We start from the raw sequence: 13309 nt of genomic DNA on the forward strand, positions 1-13309 counted from the left end.
AACAATCGTTCAACGGCTGATTCTTTCGTTTTAAATGCCAAAAATATTATCGTTGTCGGCAGTACATCTCCCTGTGTAAACAAGGAGACATGCTGCCAACATGATGATAATGTATAGGGACGAGCGATCGTAGTAAGCGAGCGCTCATCCCTATACGAGCAAACGATCTCCTATCAACGAGATGTCTTGTTGATCACCGCCTGTTTACACGGCCAACGTCGGGCCGTGTAAGACCACCTTAACTGCAGGGGGATGGTGTTTAGGATTACTACAGATAATCCTTAAGGGTATGTTCACACGCAAACTCAAAAACCTCTGAAAATACGGAGCTGTTTTCAAAGGAAAACCGCTCCAGATTTTCAGACGTTTTTTAAGCCACTTGCGATTTTCACAGCGTTTTTTGCAGTGTTTTTTACGGCCGTTTTTGTATCCGTTTTCTATAGAGTGAATGAAAAACTGCTCCAAGAAGTGACCTGCACTTCTTTTTCGCGGCCGTTTTTTTTACGTGGCCGTTTTGAAGAACGGCCCGTCGGAACAGAACGCCGTTTTTCACATTGCAATAAATGGGCAGATGTTTGGAGGCGTTCGGCTTCCTATTTTTCGGGCGTTTACGGCCCGAAAAACGGCTGAAAATAGGCCGTGTGAACATACCCTAACACTATCTACCCCTGATCAACAGATTTTTAGGGAGGAGTAGCTCTGCTTGCGGTGCTGTTCTGTCTCTGTCACGACAACTGACCCCACAACGGAACTGCAACAGACCCTGTTGTAAGTCATGAATGGAATCCGTGACACCAGTATAAACATAGCCTTACCTGTTAATGGTTTACAGTAAGGCATCATGGAAGATAATGGCGTTATATAAATAATAGTAATATTGTTTCAGCTGAGCTCCACTCCCACTATGCTATTATTTCTGGGGATTTAACATTATAATGGGTTTTATGTACATTTATTTTATTTCATTTTTTTCTGTTAAGCCTAGTTCACATAATATTTTAGCCCTACTAAACAATAGGAAATCTCCCGACATATACGCTAAACGTGTCCATAGTGCTCAATTAGCTCGACGAAAGCCAAACCAGTATCCTTTTGGCCTTTTTCGGGCTGGTGTAGGTCAGTATACCTTTTTTTTTTTTTTTTTTTTTTGATGGATGGAATAGCGTAGTCACAGGTATACGTTAAACTAATGTCAGTGAGCTTTTCCAGGGTTGGCGTTCCCAAGAAAAGCAATCAGGTAGTGCTCGGCTCAGGAAGGCTCTTGATCTCACTGTCCATACATGGACAGTGACATCAGGAGCATCCACCGCGCTGGAGTCCCCAGGCAGAAGGGTCTGCCCATGGGAGGGTTTCAGGCAACTTATCCCACTGTATGCTTATACAGTGGGATATGTTGCAGCCTTCCATCAGAGGTATATGTTGGGAGTCCCAGACTTATATCTCTGGTGGAAGTTTAAAAAAAAAAGTGATGTGAACTAGGCATAAGTGTGTGCTTTTCATGTTTTCCTTTCTGTACTAAATAAAACCTTTTATCTTTTGCAGGTTTTTCCCTACATAAAAACCTCTACATATCTTCCATCATGAACTTTTTCTTGGAGACCTTAAAAGTTTTGCTTCTTACAATCTATTTAATCTTTGAATCAATCATCTTATGGATTATCCCGTCTCGAAGAAAGAATGTTGCTGGTGAACTTGTGCTTATTACTGGAGCTGGAAGTGGTATAGGACGACTTATGGCACTTGAGTTTGCCCGTCTCGGTGCCACCCTTGTGTTGTGGGACATCAATGAAGAGGGGAATAAGGAAACCACCAGATTGGCCAAGAAAAATGGCACTGTCCGGGTGCATACATACAAATGTGACTGCAGCAAGAGGGAAGATGTTTACAAAGTTGCAGATCAGGTATGTTCTTTATGGATATATCATTTCACTAGCTTTTATTTTTGGGAAATATCCAGAAAAGCACGTTTTAGGCTACAGGCACATGTCTATTAAATACTTACTACCTTTACTATATCTATTACTATTTTTATTAACTTAAAGAGCGCAGGGGCTGTATCACTGTATAACTTGGCAGATTGGCCATTCAGGAGTTTTTTTTTTAAAGCCGTTTAGCAACACTTTGTTGGCTGTCTCACAACTTTCCCAGAAATTAATGACTAAGAAATGGCTAATTTTGACAGAAGACAACTCGCGAACACAGTTCAAGGGAACATATCGTCAGAAAATGAACTTTTGTGTAAATGAACTTTTTATATAAAACGTATTTTTTGAACATTTTTGGTGTTCGTTTTAATACAGACACACAAAAAAAAAAATTTCCTGAAATCTTGTAGTTCTCACGCACACCACTAAACCTTGCAATAGACTGACACTTCCTGTTCTGTAGAGATCACTTCTCAGCAGCCAACACAGGCAGGATTAATATGAAACGAAGGGCCTTGTTCACACCTGCGTTGGAGGCTCCGTTAGGGGCCTCCATTGCAGATTTGGCCGAGATTACCGGAGACAATAGCGCAAAATCACGAACACCCTGTTGGAAAGACGACTGAGCCTATAAAAGTCAATGGGTTCCATCGGCCTCCGGCGGTGTCCATTGTGCAAGGGAATCGTTGCTTCTGTTCTCTTTTTTTTTCTGCTCTTCTGACGGAGCAGAACAACGGAACACACCGACAAAAGTGTGAACCAAGCCTAACACCTCTATTATAAAGCTGGAGGCAGATAACATAGGATCTGAACATGTCATGCAGCGTGCCCGCTGACCAAGATTTTCTTATGTCCTTGTGGCTGCTGTAAAGCAAATCTCTGAACTGCTGTTCACATTACAAAACATTTGCTCAGACAAGGTGGTTGCCCTTCTAATCTTGTAAAGGAAGAATTAAAATAAATATATATATATATAGACTAGAAAAAAAAATTCAGTACAGATTATTAAAGGGGTTTCTCATCATACCAAGTGATGGCACATCTCTAGGAAATGCCATCACTTTCTGATTGGTTGTGGTTTGACTGCGGGACCCCAACCACTGTGCAAGGAACTGCAACACCGCTCCATTCAAGTGAATGGGGTTTTGCTACAGTTCCCTGCAAAATAAGTGGTTATGAGCGCTGCTGTGCAGGTAAAAACTCATGATGAGTCGGGCTCTGAGCATTCTGTGATAGGAAATCCCCTTTAATTAGTAAATGGGGGGGGGATAAGATACATTCTTTATAATGCAGTGTCTCCTGCTGTTCATTGGTTCTTCATGTTTAAAGGCGTTCTCCCACCATAGACACCGCTTCAGATCAGGAAGGGCTCTGTGTCGAGAATAGCCAATGGGGCCGTTACACTTTAACGCTTTGCATTAAAAAACATGCCTTGCGCCAGATTTGTGTTTTAGATATTTTTTGTGCCTTTCTTGACCGTTTTGAAGTGTCTAGAAAAGGGACATCTGCTAAGTGGAGTCCTAAAATGCGCCAGATGTATTAATATTGTGCTCCAAAGATCTTGGTGGAAAATACTGGGGTAAAGTAATGTAATGTGTGTGGAAGAGAAAAGTGTCAAACATGTCTAGCAATATGCGCCAAAACTATCACACAGAGTTCGCCACTGAGATTGATTTGGCCTGGATGATTTAGTTTTAAACTCTATAAATTTTAGAAAGTATTAATAAATCTGCACGGTATGGCAAACACGAGGCTATTTGGTTTGAGCAATGTTTCTATTTTGCCCTACTTGGCTTATAACTGCAATGGTCTTGCATAACTAGTTTTGTTACATGCGTAGTTTTCAGATAAAAACCTAATTTAGATCTATATCCAGCTGTAACTCTACAGAGACATTCAGAAAATTGGCGCGCCTGACATCTGGCTTGGTCCTTTTTCTTTCTTTGATGTTGACTGCGCCGCTCACAGATTCCTAGAAAGACAGATCTACGTAAAACTCTTTAATAAAAGTATTTCCTACCAAGCAATGAAATGGTGAAAATAAGTCTCATTGTTGAATTCATTTATACAAATCATTAGCCAATACATAATCATTTTTATTTTTTTTATAAAGGATTGGAAGTATTTGTTGGCCAGTTACTCCTTGCATCAGTTGGTACAGGGGCGGACATACCGCATGTGCAGCCGGTGCAGCTGCACAAGGGCCCCGCGTGGGAAGGGGGCCCGTTCAGTGGCGTAACTACCACAGTAGCAGCCGTAGCAGCTGCTACGGGGCCCGCGGCATGGGGGGGCCCGTGTCGCCCTGACAGGCACATTACATTTTATGTACCAGGCCTGGCGGCACGGGCCCCCTCATGCCTAGTAGCATCACAACACTAGGCATGAGGGGAGGGAGGGGGCGGGGGCCCGGTGATAGCCGCCACACTGCACTACCAATCGGGAGGGAGGGGGCGGGTGCCCGGGCCCGGTGATAGCCGCTACACTGCACTGCCAATCTGGCACAGATGAATAGGACAGGACGGCGATGCTGGTGGTAGGAGGAGCGCTCAGGCAGGGGAGAGGACAGGGGGCGGTGCGACGTAAGACTTCGGGCGGCTGGACAGTACAGTCAGGACTGCCGGAGAACTCATAGGATGAGCGGAGGACAGACACAGGACGAGTGGAGGACGTGCAGACTGCAGAGGACAGGTAGATGAAGTTAAAAAGTTCATGTCAGAAGGGAGAAGTTTTTATGTAGAAAAATCTGCCTCATAATTCCTTCCGGAATTTTGAGGCATATTTTGACCTGCCGGTAGAACACTTCCCGCGTTTTTCATTGCGTTTTTTTGTGGCGTTTTTCGGCCATCGGGCCGTGGGCAGGGAAACGCAGCAAAAAACGCATTTTCTGCCTGCCATTGTTGTCAATGGGAAGTCAGAGACAGAAACGCCCGAAGAAAGGGCATTGCGCTTCTTTTTCCCGCATGCGGTTTTTACTGCTCGCAGGAAAAATTTCATGGATTTCAATGGGAGGCACTTTCTGACGTTTTTCGCGAAAAAAACCTCAGTGTGAACTCCCCCTAACACAGGGGCGTAACTACTGCTATAGCAGCCGTAGCGGCTGCTACGGGGCCGCGGCATGAGGGGGCCCGCGTCACCTGCCGGCACGGGCCCCCACCTTGGCCGGAATCTCCGCTAGCTGCCGCTATGGCTGCTACAGCGCGATGCCACGGAACACTACGGCAGAGCAGGGAGTATCTCCCCGCTCTGCCATTAAACATAAGACATGTATCCCCTATCCACAGGATAGGGGATACGTGTGTGATCGCTGGCATTGATAGGGAGAACGGGGGACCGAAAGTCCCCTGAAGTTCTCCATCACAAACCTCGGACTTCCGGGGTCTGTGTCGGCAGCTCCGTAGAAATGAATGGAGCGCCGGTCACACTTGAGCTGCGCAGACACCGGAAGTCAGAGGTGAGTGATGGAGAACTTCGGGGGACTTTCGGTCCCCCGCTCTCCCTATCAATGCCAGCGATCACACATGTATCCCCTATCCTGTGGATAGGGGATACATGTCTTTTGTCTTTTCACACTGTAGGTCGCATTTTTTTGAGTGATTGGGGGTGTATGGCGTTCCCTACAGGGGGGGGGGCTGTATAGCGTTCCCTACAGGGGGGGGCTGTAAGGCGTTCCCTACAGGGGGGGCTGTATAGCGTTCCCTACAGGGGGGGCTGTATAGCGTTCCCTACAGGGGGGTCTGTATGGCGTTCCCTAAAGGGGGGTCTGTATGGCGTTCCCTACAGGGGGGGGCTGTATGACTTTCCCTACAGACCCCCCCCTGTAGGGAACGCCATACAGAACCCCTGTAGATAACTCCATACAGACCCCACTGTAGATAACGCCATAAAGTCCCCCCTGTAGATAACACCATACAGCCCCCTGTAGATAACGCCATACAGCCCCCCTGTAGATAACGCCATACAGCCCCCTCTGTAGATAGCGCCATACAGTCCCCCCTGTAGATAGCGCCATACAGTCCCCCCTGTAGATAGCGCCATACAGTCCCCCCTGTAGATAGCGCCATACAGTCCCCCCTGTAGATAGCGCCATACAGTCCCCCCTGTAGATAGCGCCATACAGTCCCCCCTGTAGATAGCGCCATACAGTCCCCCCTGTAGATAGCGCCATACAGTCCCCCCTGTAGATAGCGCCATACAGTCCCCCCTGTAGATAGCGCCATACAGACCCCCCTGTAGATAGCGCCATACAGACCCCTCTGTAGATAGCGCCATACAGTCCCCCCTGTAGATAACGCCATACAGCCCCCTCTGTTGATAGCGCCATACAGTCCCCCCTGTAGATAACGCCATACAGCCCCCTCTGTAGATAACGCCATACAGCCCCCTCTGTAGATATCTTGAGATTCAGTCCTGCTTGATAGGTAACAGTGCAGTAAGCTAAGCATGATAAGATCATCTAAATTATTGCATCTCAGTTGCATGAGTGCTTTGTGTTATATTCAATGATTCAATTTAACCTAAGTCTCTAAATGTGGGCAAAGAAAATAAAAAAACTATACTCACCTCCTCCCTCGCCTCCGTTCACCCGCCGCAGCCCCCATCCTCCTGTCTCGGTCTGTGTTACAAGTGTACAAGGCTGCACTGGTGACGCGCTGCCGATGGCACGTGACCGCTGCTGCCAATAACTCCTCATTGGTGTGCTGCTGAGGACAGTAGTTCCACAGCAAATCGCTGTTGAGGGCATTGATTGGCTGCAGCGGTCATGTGCCATCGACCGCGCGTCACCACAGCAGCTTTGTAAACACAGAAAGGGATAGGGGCTGCGGAGGGGGAACGGAGGCGCCGGAGGAGGTGAGTATAGGTTTTTCATTTTCTTTGCCCACATTTAGGGACTTAGTTTAGATAAGAATTTAACCCGGAAAAAAATGTGTTACTTGTGTTCTAAACTGGTAATAAAATGTACAATATAAATCTTCCTTCATAATTTTTATTAGTAAGGTTTATTTTTATATGCATATATATGTTTAGGTAACTTTGTCGGTATTGGGGGGGGGGGCGGGGGGGCCCTGGCACATTATCTGCACAGGGGCCTTTTGCAGTCTGTGTCCGCCACTGAGTTGGTAGCCCCTTCTCTTTGCCTATTTTTATTTTTTCCTCTTTTTAAAGATAAAGCAATTTATTTGTATAAATCTGTCCATTTACTGCTTTTGGCAAGGAAACTTACAACTATTTATGGAAGCAACCAGTAACCGTATGTAATCACAATTATCATAAGAGTTTGCATGTATTTTTTTTTTAAGCCAAAACTAGGAATGGCACCTTAAGTATATAAAGGAAGGTCTCCTCTCCTGGATCCAATTCTGGTTATGGCTTACAGGATAACTAAACTTTCAGAAATCTTCTGACTTGTCAGTGACCTGTTGGAAGTTTTTGATCGGTGGGGGTCTGAGCACGAAGACCCCCACCGATAGCTAAAAATAAGTGGCCGAAACGCTCGGGTGAGCGCTGAGCCGCTTAGTTTCTGATTAACTTTTCTCGGAAAGCCGATGTAACGGTGTACGGGCCCATAGACTTTCTATTGAGTCCATACACGGTTACATCGGCTTTCCGTGAAAAGCCGATCAGAAACCAGTGCTTTGTCTTAACGATCGGCGGGGGGTCTCAGTACTCAGACCCCCACCGATCAAAACTTCTGACATGCCACTATGACATTTCACAAGTTTAAGGTTTAGTTACCCTTTAAAAAAAAAATGCATGCAAAATGTGCAGCAAATCTTCACTGTATAAACATGGCCTAAGCCTTCTGGCCTGTAAGGTCTCCCTGAGGATCTGTCAGCAGCGGTCAGCCTGACTTTTAACCCTTTCACTGTCGGTTCGTATGTTGCAGTTCTGCTCTTTTCTGATTTGGGCAATATATTTCTGTATGCTGACACGCTATATAAACGTTTTATTTTGTGTGTGTATATATAGAAATGATCGCAGCACTCCAAGCTGTAATAGAGATTCAGGGCTTTCAATTGTTTACGAAATCCAAGTGATAAATTACTTTTATCACTGGGATTTCCTATTTCTAATGGCGGTGTGCTAATCGCTGTGGCAAGAGTAAACTCTCCCAGTCTGTAAACTGCAATTGTGCGTCTATGGTTTTTCCGTGTGTGTTGTGTTTTTTTTTTTTGTTTTGTTTTTTTTTAAAACTTGTCCCTACTATTGAGTTCTCGTAACTCTAACTAAGATTTATCACAAGATATGGCATAAATGTGGAGGTCCCACCTTTGGGGGGGGATATATTATTTTCTTTAATTTTTTTTTTTTTTTTTTTTATTGGCCATTGAACTAATAACCACCATAGAAGAACAATTTTCAGTACTTGCACTGGTCTGGAGAAATGAATTGTAATTTACATAGACGTTCCATATTCATCCAGAGACGATACTTCTATGTCCCCATCAAGTAGTTAATGTACACATAATGCATGTTACGATCTATTTACCCAATGATATATTTTGTTTCTCACTTAATCAGGTGAAAAAAGAAGTTGGAGATATCACAATCTTAATTAACAATGCCGGCATTGTGACTGGAAAGAAATTCATTGATTCCCCTGATGCCCTTGTGGAGAAGACCATGCAAGTGAACACAGTGGCCCATTTCTGGGTAATTATAGTTTTTAATATGTTAAGAAATATTCATGCATGTCATAGTTGCAAGTTCTTATTCTTTTTATATGTATTCCTAGACCCACCCATTATTCTTGGATATTTTAATGCGACTTTTGCTCCGTCACTATCTCCTTTGCAGGCTGTCATAGAGAGAGAGTACTTTCTGCTAATCTGTCTGTAGTCGCAGAGGGCATGCAAAATTCTTACTCCGTTTATTATTTGGATACTACTTTGTCCCCGGTGTCATAGTACACTCATTGACCACTGAATTGGGTACACCTGTATACCTTCTGTGCCTTTTGTGCAAAAATACATTATCAAGCTGAAGTAGGATGAAATGTGATCGGAGTTAGTATGTCCGTGGAATCATTTAGAGTGTAAAGGCCCTTTTACAGCAGCAGACACTATTCTGGTGCAGCGAGCGCCGATCAACGAGGCGTCGTTGATCGGCGCTCATTTGCTCCTGTCACAAGGAGCTATGGATGAAGACAAGCGGTCATTACCCTGATCGCTCGTCCCTTATCCTGTTGGCAGCGCGTCCCCCTGTTTACACAGGGAGATGTGATCCCGAAAACGGTAGTCTTTTTTTTAACTTTTTTTTTAAACGATACGACCAGCAGATTGACAATTTTCTCGGTCATCTGCTGATCGTTCTCCTGTTTACACAGGGCTATTGTCGGCAACAAGCGTTATATTCATGCTCGTCTGCCCGATGATCGTCCTGTGTAAAACCCCCTTAATCTCCTTAAGCTCTTAGAGGCAAGGTACTCTCTACTTTGTCTTAATGTTTGATTATGATAATCTTATTTATTATTACTTGTACCAGACAAGGCGGTTTGAGTATCTCCGTACCAGCTGATCTTCTTCTGTGATTTACTCACACAACAGCACACTCCTTCTATTCAATCAAGGTTTTTGTGGCAATACCATAAAAATACGATGTTTTGATAAACAGACGGGCGCTTATTGGCCAAATTGTTGCATTGTAATGGTATTGACACAATAAACCTTGATTTAAACGTCAATTGGGCATGTGCTGTTGTATTGAGGAGATGAGAAGAGATTGAATCCGGGTAAAGAAATTCCTCGAGAGGACTACGTGATGCTGGGCCGGAGCTATTGTGGTGTTCTATGTTTTTTATTCTTTTTCTTACACAAAATTCTTAAGAATTTAGAGATAATTAGGGTTCCAGATGGTGAACAATAAGGTCACAATGGAACTAAAAATATGTAATTGAGCACTTCAATTTTAGACTTAAAATACAAAGGTGCCCAAGTGACTGTATTAGCCTTGAGCTCTGCTGTATGTACATCGATTTAAAACATCGAATTCTAGCTGCCCGCAGCTGCCACTAGAGGGAGCTAACTGCATACTGTGTTATGGCGTTCAATGTATAGCAGTATGCAGTAAGCTCCTAAACTCTTTCTAGTGGTGGTTGCAGGTAGCCAGAACGTAGAGCGCTTTGTTTTCTGTAAACGTGTTAGTCGGTCTACAGACAAGTGTGAAGCTGCAGTTGGTCAGTCCACAGTCAAGTGTAAACGCTTTCTTTATTTTAGATGTAGTAATACTGATATTTGCTTTTGGGGCTCCTACATCTTTAAACTTAGAAGCCCAAGTGGTTACATTTAAAAAATAAAATAAAAATTTTAGCCTGAGACCTTGATCATTTGCAAACCAAAAACATCCAATACAGGACTCTACAGGGCAAAAAAGGAGAGTGGCCAGGCTGGTTATAATTGACAAATAGGAAACCGTAAGGCCCCATGCACACAACCGTAAAAAAATATCAATAATTGCGGACCGTAATACGGTCTGCATTTACGGACCCATTCCGTTCTATTGGCCGCGGACACCTTTCCGTATCACTACGGATAGTTGTCCGTGCCGTAGAACTGTACTGCAAAAGATAGAACATGTCCTATCTTTTGCATTTTACGAGCTGTGCTCCCATACTTTGTATGGGAGAACGGGCCGAAAATGTGGACAGCCGTGCCCGCAATCGTGTGCTATGGTTACCGGCACGGCCGTGTGCATGAGGCCTTACTCAAATAACAGCGCATTACTAATACTGAAGATCCAGTTAGGCGTCGTCAGGAGACTATTTCACCTTTACACAAAAAGTTACCAGTTGTATATATCTGGAGGTTACCAAATCCTTTTTTTTTTTTTTTGTTCTGGTATAACCGTATCTCTGGATGCACGACACCTCGTAGAAGTGGGTGAGCTGCAGTTGCAGAAGACCACGCCAGATTCTGATAAAGACAAGCAGTTGCTTGAATCCAAACAGCTACATATAGGGTTAACAATGACAAACTATCACTTTGTCCAAGTAATAAAGTCACCGGAATTAAATTAGAAGTGTTATTTAATTTTGTTTGGGTGCATATTGACCTAAAACAAACTAGAAAACCCTACTATACTATTTATTTTTCTATGGACTTTGCACTCTTCTAGATGCACCTCCAAGATCCCCCCCCCCCCCTCCTCCTCCTCCCAGATATTTGACTTTCTTGATTCACATCATGAATTTGGGGTTTAAGGTTCCTTTAAGTTCTATTTTTCAAAAGTATATATATTTTTTTTCCAGTCTGTCCTTTTTATGGGTTTTCATTTCTTTTAATAAAACTGCTCAGATTTACAGGGTTTTTAAAATTACATTTTATGTTGTGTTCCATGGAAACAGCCTTTAAGAAAATGTGTTCACTTGATCATTCCCAGTCGGAAGCATTACACAGACAATTGTTTTTATTCCGCTCTGTACTCTATGCTGTACTTTTCTGTGCCTTTCCCACTACTTGTTGTCCTTCTTGTGTCTACGTGGACAGGCAAAGGTTTGAGCATCGTGAGCGTTTTATAATATCGAATACTAATTTGCAATACCAGTGATAAAATATATATATATTACTTTGATGTTTAGTTGATGTAATTATTTCATAGCCTAACCTACCTAGATTAAGTTGTGCATTGTTGACTACATAAAGTATTTCGGAACAAATCTCTTCATATACATTAGTGGGAAAAGTTTTGAATATTTGTTGCATAAATATATATATCGGTTTCTTATACTTACAGACTTATAAAGCTTTCCTTCCTGCAATGATGGCCTCCAATCACGGGCATCTTGTGAGCATTGCGAGTTCTGCTGGACTGATTGGAGTCAATGGACTAGCAGGTAAGAACAGTATTAGGGACGTTGTCTGTGCTGGCAAAACTGCTAAAAGTGAACAACCCTCATAGGCCCCCTGCACACGACCGTGCCAGTAATCATTGTCCGTGATTACGGGCACAGCCGGCCGCAGACAGCCGCCCACATTTGAGGGCCATGCTCCCATACAAAGTATGGGAGTACAGTCCGTAAAAAGCAAAATATAGGACATGTCCTGTCTTTTGCAGAGCCTTTCTGTGGCACGGACACCTTCCCGTAAATATACAGGAAGGTGTCTGTCGGCCATAGAGATTAATGGGTTCCAAATCTACGGTCGTGTGCATGGGGCCTTAAGCCTTGCTGTGAATGCCTGCTGAGGAAAGAATAAAGGTGGCACAACTGTGATCATTTATGGAAGGGTGGCTGCTGTGACTACTGGGGGAAGTCCTTTGAGCAGTGGGGGGCTGCTATATACTAGAAGAATGAGGCCTGCTCTGATGACTGAGAAAGTAAAGGGTAGAGTTGGGGGCACAATATACAGTTTCTAGAGGGGAGGACATTGCTGTAACTTCCAAGGTGAGCTCTACTCTCACTACTGGGCTGGGGGGGGGGGGTCAAGGGACTTATACAGCCAGGCTTACACATCCTGTTGCTTTGCAGTGCGTTTTCAGAATAATTTTTTTTCCTTTATTTTAAATGTTTAGCTGGCCAATCAAGCACAGTGATACTAGGTTATGGGGGACCTCCTACGTCGTGACATTGCCAAATCCTAGACCTGGCTGAGTTCCATCCAGACCGGCATTGACCAAAAAAAATATCAATAACCAACTTGGCACCTTAACCTTCTGTAAAGTCACTACATATTATTATTTTTATTAATTGACTTACTTCATTTTTTTTTTTTCTTTTTTTTTTCTTTACCAGGGATAGACTGTCAATATCTTTACATGCATCCTGGTTTACAATCATGCCATGCACACATGCAGCACTTCTGCTAATCACCAACTGATAATGTTACACATGGGTACAGTCAAAAAATAAAACCACGTAAATTACCTAAAATCAGTGTCTACATTTCCTCCAGGTTTTTCATATGAACACATAATGAAGAATTAGCCACTTACATTTAAAGGGTGGCATGACAAAAGTTTTGATTGATGGGGGGTCTCCACACCAGGACCTCAACTGATTTCGGGAACAAAAGGGCAGAAGTGGTCAGCTGAGCACTGTACAGCAGTATTCCGCTGATCCCCGGAGTGCAGAGGGTTTTACTAGCTCAAAAAAAGTCTGAGACTATGCAACGCTAACCCGTCCTTCCCGAGGAAAGCTAAACAAAGCTGATCACAGCTAAAGGGGCACAGTGATCAGCTGAGTGTTTCTACCACTTCTTTTCAGATAATGGCAGCTATTTCTACACCTGAATCCCCCTCCGATCAAAAATTCCGTCATGTCAGAGGTTTTATGAGATTATAGTGACCGTTTAAATGGTTAGAACTAGAAGAATTGCATTACATGACATAGATTTCTAGCGTGCTTTATACACAGAATCTTCTCCATTCATTGTAATGTTCATACAAAGCTG

At 43.7% G+C, this 13309-nt stretch overlaps 1 protein-coding gene across 1 annotated transcript in view; it reads left to right on the forward strand.

The window, feature by feature from the left end:
- Positions 1-13309, forward strand: part of SDR16C5 (short chain dehydrogenase/reductase family 16C member 5) — a 49080-nt gene that overhangs the window by 13056 nt on the left and 22715 nt on the right. The window contains exons 2-4 of the mRNA XM_075828318.1: positions 1543-1901; positions 8445-8576; positions 11655-11754. Coding sequence (XP_075684433.1) covers positions 1581-1901; positions 8445-8576; positions 11655-11754 — 553 coding nt within the window. The 5' untranslated portion in view covers positions 1543-1580. The remainder of the gene's footprint in view (positions 1-1542; positions 1902-8444; positions 8577-11654; positions 11755-13309) is intronic.

This window comes from Rhinoderma darwinii, chromosome 5, assembly GCF_050947455.1.
Source record: "Rhinoderma darwinii isolate aRhiDar2 chromosome 5, aRhiDar2.hap1, whole genome shotgun sequence".
Classification (NCBI taxonomy): domain Eukaryota; kingdom Metazoa; phylum Chordata; class Amphibia; order Anura; family Rhinodermatidae; genus Rhinoderma; species Rhinoderma darwinii.